Consider the following 12,500-nt stretch of genomic DNA (forward strand, 5'->3'; position numbering starts at 1 on the left):
AGTTTGTGATCCTGAAGGGGAACCATTTGACTGCCTGATGGAAAAAAAAAAAAAAAAAAAAAAAAAACTTTCATATTGTTCTGACAATGGAACATTTTGGAAGCAAAGTTATTTATCGTAATACCTACAGTATTTTTTTTTAGATTTCCAGGAATCAAAAACAATTTGATGAATTGCATTGTGCAGGTACAATTTATGAATTATTTAGCTGCTTTTATTAAAATGGAATTATAGCTCAGAATATGCCAAAATAAACATTTAAAGAAGATGAATGCTAAATCAGTTATAAATAACTCAGTAACAGGACTGAAGAACTTGAAGAATTCTTTGAATTTATGAGTAGGGGCTATGTGGCCCTGTGCAGGAGCCCGAGAGGCCATTCAGCACCCAAGCACATCTGAGGGAAAACTCAACCGTTGTACTATGAAGTGAAATTTGAGAGAAGTTTGACAACAATGGGTTGGTAACAGAGGTGCATCTAGGACCAAAGTAATGCCAACAGAAGGATAAATCTTTAAATCTGATAATTCTTCATAATCCATGATGCTCAAATCCTTTTCTTTGAGCCGTAACGTGTAAACGGATTATAATTAATGATTAGTGTTTTACTTACAGGGGCAAAGTATCATCGTCACAGTCCATGCGCAGATAGAAGCGTGCCAAGCTCAGGCTTACGCATATTGCTGGTAATAACAGCAGTAGGCACCACCCAGTTGCCAACCAAAGAGCATTCTGTAAGACAGTGGGTTCTATAAAGCACTTCAAATATGATAGATGACAAAAGAGATTAAACAAATGCAAATATTAGAACCACTTTTTTCATGTTCTTTTGAAGCTTCATACTCTGGTGATGTGAATTTTCAGAGCAATTTACACCAGTATCTTTTCAACTGAAGAACCTAATGCCCTGGAAAGGAGAGAAGAGTAGAGGCTGATATGTAAACTAAAAACAAAAGGATGTGAGGGAGATATGGTAGAAAAATAAATAGATAAATGTTTATAGGTAATACTATGATTTTCATCATGTTTGCCAATAGTCAGATGAAGTGCACACGAAAAGTAATTTGTCATCAAAGTTTTTCAAGTTTTGTTTTGTTGCTTAAAAGTTCATGATCCTCAGCTCCGTAATTGAAATATGCTATGGAGAATTATAATAAAGAAGCTTCACAAGAAACATTTAAAACAATTACATAGGAAAATATCAAATACAGGACCACTTACCAGAGGCTCAATTATTCCATTGCAGGAGACACCACGGGCCGAATCATACAAGTTCCAAACGGGTGTGCATGGAGCCACGTGGTGGAGGGCAGAATTCCTTACGTGATCTGCATACTGACGAGGATAATTAAGAATTCTCTCTGTGTAGGCCTGGGCTTTCTGAAATGCAAGAAGTGGCCATATTATGGTTATCCCTTGACTCAGAAAAGAAGAATTTGTTGCTCTTAACTAGCTAATAGCTGTACATTTAGAACTCTCAGAAAACAGATTTTGTTGCTATATATTTAAAACTCGCAGTTAGTTATAAATAACTTGTAGGCTATAGGCTACAAGACCCTAATGAGCTGAGGCACGATTGTAAATACTAACAGACGCTGCTAGAGAAGAGCCGTGGTTATGGATGAAGTACTGTATTGTTCTGAGATGTCCAGAACTCTGGTTGATCTGACGTTGAAGCGGCATCACTTCCATATCCAAGGTAGCCACTTGGTACGTTAAGTCTTCCTGTGAAACAAAAAAGAAAGTTGTAGTTTCGTATTTTATTACATGAGGTTTTAAGGTTTCACCGAGAAAACAAGCAAGAGATTCAATTGTATAAATAAATCAAAACATAACTGGCCTTCAGCAAGGTATATGTGAGAGAAGTATAAAATCCCTAAGTTGTAAATAATATTCACCAAGACCTGGACAATAAGAGGGTCCAGCTAATGGCAGTTTGTGTTAAAAAGTATTGGTTTGTATAAAATGCATCCATAGAAAATATACTGAAATGGTTGTACTCAATACAAAATTCAAGTGCTGTCTAGAATGTTACTTTTTAAAGAAATATTAAAAAAAAAAAAATGGTTTCGTCTGTTCAAAAAGAGCCAAATCTCGAAAGATTCTCAACTTTAGGCTTAGTTTCTTTTTACAACTAATTTATGTGACGAGGTTTTGTCGGTTTACCTAAGGGTGTGGCCCACTGGATAGCTACTCCACTTTATGATATGGCTCGTAATACACCTGATTTTTTTTTTTTATCAGATGCTGGCTTTCTTACCTTCAAGATATGAGAATGCCCTACTCACCTTGCGTTTCTCAAGAGGGTAGAGGGTATTGGTAATGAGGTTCCTAGTCCGAGCCACCATCCTGAAAAGCTCTGCTGACGAACTCACGGACCGCAGCTGGCCTGCAATGTTCTGCATCTGTTCTGTGAGCGCTGGTAAGCTCTTACGGACGAGAGGTTTCTCCATCTAGTCACAGGGGTTAGAAGTACAATATGTATTATTAACTGAATTTTTCATCTGCAGGCAAAATTCACAATTGGAAAAGTTTAGTCAACACAATTTTTCAAATATCGGGATTGTGCCGCTAATAGAATAGTTGGTCCGATGACAGAAAATAGGAACTCATTCTGTATTGTTGATAACATTTAATATTTGATTTGCTATAGAAAGTGTATTGTCCATTGCGTTTTCCATCAGAGAAATCACAATTAGAAATGTGTATTGCGGATGGTAAAAATCAGAATTAGATATGAAGCTCCATTAGTCACGGTAATTTTAGTTGGGAGAGACAATACAAGTTCATTAAAAACAGCCAAGTAAATCATTGGAATAGTTCAAGTAAGAATATTGTATTGGGAAAATATGAAATAACGATGAATTATGCAAATTACTTACAATTCAACTTGGATACGTTGAAACTATTTTCCTACCTAACCTAACTTGGATTGAACATGGAAGTTTTTTCAACAATAAAGACATCAATTTAGCACGCTTCATGAAGTTAGTTTTGTCTGATGAATAACAAACATAAGTAAAAAAATGTAAATATTTATTTCGTTTTTTAAAGAAAAGTAAGACTAGTCAATCCAGACTTAAATTAGAATAACATATCAATAAGTAAGCAAGTCTCTCTCTCTCTCTCTCTCTCTCTCTCTCTCTCTCTCTCTCTCTCTCTCTCTCTCTCTCTCTCTCTCAACGAATTCAAGAATGAGTTAGACAAGTTCATAAAAACTTGCTAAACGTTTTAACTAATTCGTTCTATCCAAGAGCAAATGAAGTCTCCGCGGATGGACTAATGTCTGAAATATCCAAAATCCTTGTAACACACACTCTCTCTCTCTCTCTCTCTCTCTCTCTCTCTCTCTCTCTCTCTCTCTCTCTCTCTCTCTCTCTCTCTCTCTCTCTCTCACAACATTACCTCCCTCCTGTAGGGTTCCATATCAATCCTGATGGAGCGGAGGAAGGAATCCAGATGATCCTCAGCCTCCGGGGACAAGAGTTCCACGTGGGACAAATTGACATGGAGACGTCCCAAGGGTTCCCGGAGATCGAGGGTTTTATGGGGGTTAATCTCAGCCTCAATGTCGAAATAGTGGTTCAATTTGAAGACGTGGTATGCTGCTTCGCCTTCTCTGCATTGACTGAAATGGTAATGATAAATTGAATTCCACAAGGTTCGATGCCTTGCAGAAATGGAACATAAAGATGTTACTGAGCCTTTCAATTTTGGTTGAGTCAAACTTTGTCATATATAAACATCTCTTTATAATAAAGAGCAAGTGTACGGATATATATATATATATATATATATATATATATATATATATATATATATATATATATATATATATATATATATATATATATATATATATATGTATATATATATATATATATACATATATATATATATATATATATATATATATATATATATATGTATATATATATATATATATATATATATATATATATATATATATATATATATATATATATATATATCATTTCTTTCCGGTCACGAATGATTCTGAGCTCGTAACAATTTTCAAAATCTGAATCCTGGACATCGCTCATTTGTGACTGCCTAAAGTAAACTTACAATGGTTTCAGATTAGGCCTTTTTTCTTATTTGACAGTGTCTTGACCTTTACCCCTAGTGGGCCTTAAGACTATTAATTTAATGGAGATTTTTTTACTCATTCGAAAAGATCTGAACTTAGGTTACCCTCTTCAGAAGGTTTTTAATGTTCTATACTGTTCAACTGAAAACCTTTAAACTTGGTACTCCTGAGGACGTATAAACTTTATCCATCAAAGAACATGCAAAGTTTTGTTTATTCTAGACTGTCTAAGCTTTATCTATTCAATAACGTTAAAACTTATTCAAAATCGTCTAAATTATTCATAAAACATCTAATTTATAATCCCCCAAGAACGTTTAAACTTCATTAATTTCATAATACATAAGCTTTACTACCATGGTAACGTTTAATCTCGACTCACATGAGAACGTAAACCGTCTAATTCATAATCGTTCAAGAACGTTTAAACTTCATTAATTTCATAATACTTAAGCTCTACTTCCATAGTAACGTTTAATCTCGACTCACCTGAGAACGTAAAACGTCTAATTCATAATCGTTCAAGAACGTTTAAACTTCATTAATTTCATAATACATAAGCAATACTATCATAGTAACGTTTAATCTCGACTCACCTGAGAACGTAAAACGTCTAATTCATAATCCTTCAAGATCTATTAAACTTCATTAATTTCATAATAAATAAGCTTTACTACAATGGTAACGTTTAATCTCAACTCACTTGAGAACGTAAAACGTCTAATTCATAATCCTTCAAGATCTATTAAACTTCATTAATTTCATAATAAATAAGCTTTACTACAATGGTAACGTTTAATCTCGACTCACTTGAGAACGTGTCCGATGCCGAGATGAACGTTCCTGTCCTTGTGGAGAACGTTGCTGAGGAGAGGCCCGTGGGAGATCATCCCTGATTCGTCAATGAGGTGAGTAAGGGTGGGGAAGTTCGGTTCCTCGTAGAGTGGGTGGCAGATGAAGGCGTGGGCGTGGGCGCCTACGACGAACAAGGCAACCACAGCAGTCCACAAGATTGCCGAAAAGACAAACATGAAGAAGACTGACCTGTGGGAAATATTGAAAAGATCAATAAGATGTCATGTTGCCATTTGTTTATTATGTCGCTTGAATTAACTACTCAATCAAGATGTCTTGTTGTTATTTGACTGTCAATTCTATTTCATTTTTAATGTTTTAGCATTATCAAGTTTAAAAGCCAATCGTCAGTTAAAAATGTCATATTAACATTAATTTACATATTTTTTTGTTTTTTTAATATCTAGTGCTTTCTAAAACCCATTAAATATTGTTATAAGTTTGGCTTTTCATTTGACTTCATGGTGTAAATACGAAGAGAAACATTCATTGATGTTACACTTAATATATATATATATATATATATATATATATATATATATATATATATATATATATATATATATATATATATATATATATATATATTCGTGGTATGTCTACCTCTTCCTTCGCAGTAAAACCCCATCGGAATATTCTTCCCTAGGCCTATTTTTCTTCTTTGAGTCTGGGCTAGAAAAATGACATTCAATTGCTTTATAAACGTATTTATCTAATTAATGTAACTAATGAACTCTATTTGTATTAGATTTCTCCTTTTGTTTGATTCCAATAAATTTCAAATCATTTGATTAAAATGTTGCCTGTTGGCCAATGCATTCAGAGATTAATTCCAAAAGGAAATGATGATTCTTGAAGCAATGCACTGGCGCTTAATAGCAGAGCCTCTATATACCAATCTCAATAACTTTCAAACTAGAATTCTAATCCATTGATAACTGTCAATAAGCATATATTAGAAAATTTAATAACACCCCCTAGAAATAGTCCCGAAAAAATCTAAGTTTGATAAACCAAACTACAAACTTCATAGGATTAGAAAATGAATAGTGATTAATGAATGTAAGAATATTCTCTCATTCAAAATTTCGTTATTAAGCTTGCGGATTATTTAAAAAATTCTGAGTCTAACTATTTTCATAATCTTCCATATTTAGTAAGTTGCCTGTTGAGTTCCTACCATTGGATTGCAATAAACCAAGCAAATGATAGGAGGGTCTGCTTTGTTTTCACAAATCAAGACACTCCTCACTCCAAGTAGACTATTCCCATCAATTCCCATCTAAAGAGTGATTGAAAACAGAACTTACGTTATGAGGGTCTGCCCAGCGGAGTTTGAAATACACGATCTTTCCGTTGGAGCTTGGGAGGCTGAATGCGAGCAGCAGCCGCACATTAGGCCTATGGTCATCAACGTCCAAACGAAGGCTAAGCTTAGAGCGATTGCTAGGGAGGATGAAAAATTATAATAATAATCAGTAGTTTGTTTCCTTGTTTTGAATTATTATGCACATCTTTATGTTCTTTCCTCCAATCCTCTACATTAATTTTCTAATGGAATTATCCTGTTACTAAATGTTCACTTGAAGAAAAATGGCTAAATGTCCGATTGTCATTTCATGTCATTGAATTAAGAACAAACATACACACCATCATAGCAACTTCCACGTATTGATATTTGAGACAAACTATATTGAATATATTTACTCACCCATCAGGATTGAAATGGTGCAATCTACTTAGACATATAACTGTACATTGCATGTGCAATCCAGCGTGTACACACACTTGCAAACAACGCCAACAAAGTTACAAACAGACGTAATATACGGTCCTTACCTAATCCGATGTACCACCTGTAGATTTCATGCTCCTGTAGATTAGCAGCAGCCTCGTCAACCCTCCAGGTCATGTCCCGGGTACGTACTTCCAGGTCAAAGGCCACGTCGTCCAAACCTCTGACCTTGTTGTACACTCGAGCACGGAAATTCCTTACGACTCTTTTCACGTCTGTCAGAAAAAGGAAATATATTATATAACAAGAAGTCGGTAGTATTAAGTGGTACTACTGAAAGTGGAAAGTATAATGGGCAGACATATCAATAGAATGAATTTCATTCATGGCTGCCTGGCGTAGGTCGTGTATTTCATGTTTTTCCTTATTCTTTTTCTTCAACTCATTCTGTTACGTTGATCCGGATTGCTTAGACGAACGTAGGAATTAGTCCCAACAATTCCCCAGAATTAGAACATTCCTCATTTATTTCTTCTTAGAATTAAACTTTATTTATAAGGATGTCTAAGATTCATTCACATTAAAAAAAAAGTTACTGTAAAGTATTTCTTTATGATTTGTAAGGGACTCAGAACATTATTAATTTTGAGGGAGTTTAGTTGTACTGATTTAGAAATTTTCGCTTTCCATAGACTGACCCCGGCCTACATGGCTAAGAACTATTCTAACCGAGGCCCTTTGCTTCAATAGGCGTATGAGGAGATGACGAGGAAGATTTAGAAATATGTGAACTTGATATTCCCCCTTTGGAAGAGCAAAAGTTCCAAATTGTTTACTTGAGAACCTTTCAACATTGAACATATGAGAACCTCCTAAACTGTCTATTCAAGAATGCGTGAACTACGACACAATACGCCCTAATTTTGATGAATTATCAGGACTTATTCCCACATTCGCCAAAGTGACTAGCATAGCAATATACTTGGAATAAAAAATTTAAAATTTTAATAAACAACTACGTCAGGCAGCTAAGAATTAAATTTTTTACCATTAGAAAGTCTGCCCAGTCTACTTTCCACTGTCCGGCACAGTGTAAAACCCGGACGTCGGACGTCGGACGTCGGATGCCGTCCAGGAGAATAGAAAATCGCTTGTATCACCGGGAAAGACTCGAAAATACACCTCTTTTTTTGTGACTGGTAATGTTCACTGATACTTTCTGTTATTTTCTGAATAAATGTTCGAAAAATATTGGTTTATTTTCATGTTATTGAGAATAATCTCAATCGGACGTCAACATTACACTATCTAACTGGCCGCTATTTTACCCAGTTAGTGTAATGTTGACGTCCGATTGAGATTATTCTCAATAACATGAAAATAAACCAATATTTTTCGAACATTTATTCAGAAAATAACAGAAAGTATCAGTGAACATTACCAGTCACAAAAAAAGAGGTGTATTTTCGAGTCTTTCCCGGTGATACAAGCGATTTTCTATTCTCCCGGACGGCATCCGACGTCCGGATTTTACACTGTGCCCCACTGTCCGTTGTACAGACTGCTGCTGCTGCTACTACTAACAACAATATTTTGGTAAAATTTTCATCAGTTGCTTATTGCCTGTTACCGGTGTGTTTTGTTGTCGGTGTTATTGCTTTTTATTCATTTTGTCTGTTAAGGGGAAGTATTTTACTTTGTTGTTAGACTGAATAACACAATAGCAAAAAGCGAGTGGTTCTTATTTCGGATAAGTATGAATAGTTCGTGGGGGGATGTAAACAAAGACATTATAAGGCCTTTTTTTATTGCTCGTGTTCGGCTGACAACGCCGTGAAGTTGATGACTATTTTGTTTCGGTGTACGAATTATAACGAGGAAGAATCGTGTCAAAAACATTAACCGTTCACAGGAGCTATATTAATGGAATATCTGCTCATCTATTGGAAAATAAGCTAACAAACAGCAGGTTACTCAGCAGGTAAGGGACCGTTCATGATGTTTGTATTGTTTTTTTTCCACTTGTGCTGGGGCAGACTTCAACCCGTCTCGTGTTATCAACATAAAAAATCGAAAAAGTAAAAGTATTTAGTATTACGGTGCGTGAATGAGTGCTGTATGTATGTATAAGATTGCCTTGCCTTATGCAAGACACGGGATCTAGCGTTGGCAGCCCGTAAATATGAATGAGTGCGCAAAATGCGTAGGATCTTTGGTATTTGTTTACGAATAGGCTATTTAACCGGTCCCGGTAAAATAGACAAACCTACTTTTAAGCTTATTTTGCCGGTCTGGTAAAATAGACAAACATGCTTTGAAGCTTGTTTTGCCGGTCTCAAACAAATATGAACGTTTTATTGTTTTATAGGTTCCTGGCAATGTTGTAGGCAAATTTACTCGGAAAATTATGCAGTCCTGCAGCTCTCTTAATGTACAGTAATTGGGAGATTCTTTAAGTGGGGTTAAGCAAAACATAGCCAGATATGTTGCCCAAGGGGGCTAGGGGAGGGGTTGGTGGAAGAGGTTCTAAATGACCTGGAAGTTCTGGAACTGACATGATGGTCAACATTGTCAAAGAGAAATGGAAATGGAGCAATTACTCAAAAGTGTCAGTATTTGTAAATTCTATGTTTTATTTGGTAAATAATTGACAATAAATCTTATAATTTATTTTTAACGAAAATTTTGATGAGAATGACTTTAAACAGCGTACGATTTCATAGGCGGGAAATTGGCAGGCATCCTTAGGCAGTGGTCAATAGATGGCGTTTGGGGCACAGTGTAAAATCCGGACGTCGGATGCCATCCGGGAGAATAGAAAATCGCTTGTATCACCTGGAAAGACACGAAAATACACCTCTTTTTTGTGACTGGTAATGTTCACTGATACTTTCTGTTATTTTCCGAATAAATGTTCGAAAAATATTGGTTTATTTTCATGTTATTGAGAATAATCTCAATCGGACGTCAACATTACACTAACTGGGTAAAATAGCGGGCAGTTAGATAGTGTAATGTTGACGTCCGATTGAGATTATTCTCAATAACATGAAAATAAACCAATATTTTTTGAACATTTATTCAGAAAATAACAGAAAGTATCAGTGAACATTACCAGTCACAAAAAAGAGGTTTATTTTCGTGTCTTTCCAGGTGATACAAGCGATTTTCTATTCTCCCGGATTGCATCCGACGTCCGACGTCCGGATTTTACACTGTGCCGGCGTTTGGGTAACAAAACGTCGTCTGGGAAAATTAGTCATTCTCAAACATTTCTTTAAAAAACACTTTAATAAGATTTATTATCAAATATTTACCAGATATAATATACATTTCACAAATAGTGACACTTTTGAGTAATTACTCCATTTCTAATTCATTATATATTTTGGATATATACCAAATTTACGCTGTCACGAACTTCTGCTCGTTTAGTACCTCCTCCACCCCCCCCCCCGTGCACAACATATCTTGCTATTTTTTCTTTCCCATTTAAAGAACCTCCTAATTACTGTACAACAAGAGGAGAGCTCTTGTAAACAAATACCGGATCTTTATTTATGAGCATCCTCGTTAATAGTAAGCCTACATGAAATTTATATACTGTGAAATTTTAGATTAAGTTGGACAATAGGTTCGTAAATCAATCATGGTATTAAAATTGTTATAAATTTGATTGAATTTAATATCAATAAACAGATACAGAATTGAATTTAATTGAATATCAATAAACAGAACAGTGGATATTACAATTGTTGAAACCACGAATAGATAATTCCTTATTTTCAAGGTGCTCGTTTGATTATGAATTAATCGTAAGATCGAATGAAGATGAAGAAAAATTTAGATCACAAGACTTCCTTTTCATATGATCCAGAGAACTATTAATAGGAAATATTAATTGGAAGACCAGACTATTTGCGTACTAAAGATAATGATGTAATTACTTATTTGTAGTGTGGGTTGTAGGACATGATTAGAAATGAAACTATAAGAGAGGTTACCCGAGTGCCATATGTGGATGAGATCCTGATGAGGGGTAGATAGAGATGGTTTGGGCATGCTATTTGCACTCCCCAAGAGAGATTAGTTCACCAAACGTTCATCTGGGCTCCACAAGGCACTAAAAGAGTTAGGAGACCCAGGGGTACATTAATGAGGACTTTGAAACATGAAGTAGGAGATGATGAATGGAGTAGTATCGATTTAAAAGCTCAAGATAGAGACGACTGGCGAAATCTAACCGAAGCCCCTTGCGTCAATAGGCGTAGAGATGATGATGAGTGTGGGTGTAGTATGGAATGATTATCATCAATAGAATGTAATGGTATTTATATTTTCTGATAATTACAGAAAATATGTTGAAGATAACATGAAATTATATGAACGGTATATAATTAGTAAACAGAAGGTTGTTTTGGTAATTCCTAGTAAATAGGAAGTTTTATGTCAATCCTAGTAAACAGGAGGCTGTTCTATCGAGTTCCAGTAAACAGGGTGCTATTTTATCAAATCCTGGTTAACAGGAGGTTATTTGGCTTTTTTATCAAATAGTTGTAAACTGGAGATTTTTTTTTCAAAATGTAGTAAACAGGTTACCGGTATTTTTGTCAAGACCGAGTAAACAGCAGGTTGTTTTATCAGATTGTTTTTGTCATTCTTAGTGAGTAGTTGGTTGTTTTTTCAAGCCAATGTGAATGTAAGCGTTTTATCAAACTGTAGTATACAGGGTGTTGTTTTATCAAATCTTTGTAAACATGTAGTGGTCTTATCAAAGCCTAGTAAACATGGGGTTGGTTTTGCCAAATCCAAGTAAGGAGGAGGTTGTTTTATACAGTTAAAACACGTAATTGTTCCATCAAGTCTTTATAAACTAGGGATTATTTCATCAAGTCTTAAAGAGGGGGTTATTTTACCAAGTCCTAGTAAACATGAGATTGCTTTATCAAGAACTACATTTTTTTTTTTTTTTTGGGGGGGGGGGGGGGGAGGGGCTTTAAAGAAATAGACAAAATGTTGACTATTACATGATAATTCGCTATATAAGTATTATTAGAATAATAGTTATTTGCGTTTTTTAAAACGCCCTTATGAGAAAATATTCCTTAGGTATGGATCAGTAGAAATAAATATAGCTCAGTAAGTATTGATGTAATTATGCAATTTTTTTAAATGGTAAGAAAGAAGTAGCACTCCAATGATTTTTATTTATGTTGTAAATACATACAAAGAACTCTCTCTCTCTCTCTCTCTCTCTCTCTCTCTCTCTCTCTCTCTCTCTCTCTCTCTCTCTCTCTCTCTCTCTACATAAAGATACACGGCTAGATCACAAAGTTTTTTTAAATTGACTGCCAGTGTTGCAGAGCTAGAGAATAACTTTTTATTAACGTGTTTTAATAACTACTGGTGTGTTGGTGCCTACGTATGAATATGGTGGATGTCTTAAAATAGATACAGAGGATCGTGAGATTTTCTTGAGTCAAGAATAGGATATGAAAGGAAAGCTAATTCAACTCACCCTCTCTGGTTTGTCGAGTGACCACTTCCACGTAGGCGGGGATATTCTCAAACTCCAAGCGAGCATGCCTGGCTGTCTCCGTCAGATTGTGGTTCTCCACCGCCGACAGATGTCGCAGTTGTTCAGAGAACGAAAACTGTAAATGTAAAAGAAGTGGTTAGATTTTCTGTAAAATCGTATATACCGTTGTGCTAAATGATTTAAAGTTGTGCGTGTATATATATATATATATATATATATATATATATATATATATATATATATATATAGAGAGAGAGAGA

At 35.1% G+C, this 12,500-nt stretch overlaps 1 protein-coding gene across 2 annotated transcripts in view; it reads right to left on the reverse strand.

Moving 5' to 3' along the window:
* prom (prominin) overlaps window positions 1-12,500 on the reverse strand; it is a 65,260-nt gene that overhangs the window by 2,655 nt on the left and 50,105 nt on the right. For both annotated transcript variants that reach the window (XM_068393218.1, XM_068393217.1), the window contains exons 8-17: window positions 12,220-12,355; window positions 6,806-6,976; window positions 6,277-6,412; window positions 4,922-5,155; window positions 3,406-3,628; window positions 2,289-2,453; window positions 1,591-1,725; window positions 1,222-1,380; window positions 614-732; window positions 1-34 (exon numbers count right to left, since the gene is read on the reverse strand). The exon at window positions 1-34 is cut by the window's left edge and continues 86 nt beyond it. In XM_068393218.1, coding sequence (XP_068249319.1) covers window positions 1-34; window positions 614-732; window positions 1,222-1,380; window positions 1,591-1,725; window positions 2,289-2,453; window positions 3,406-3,628; window positions 4,922-5,155; window positions 6,277-6,412; window positions 6,806-6,976; window positions 12,220-12,355 — 1,512 coding nt within the window. The remainder of the gene's footprint in view (window positions 35-613; window positions 733-1,221; window positions 1,381-1,590; window positions 1,726-2,288; window positions 2,454-3,405; window positions 3,629-4,921; window positions 5,156-6,276; window positions 6,413-6,805; window positions 6,977-12,219; window positions 12,356-12,500) is intronic.

Source organism: Palaemon carinicauda, chromosome 19 (genome assembly GCF_036898095.1).
Source record: "Palaemon carinicauda isolate YSFRI2023 chromosome 19, ASM3689809v2, whole genome shotgun sequence".
NCBI classification, from domain to species: Eukaryota; Metazoa; Arthropoda; class Malacostraca; order Decapoda; family Palaemonidae; genus Palaemon; species Palaemon carinicauda.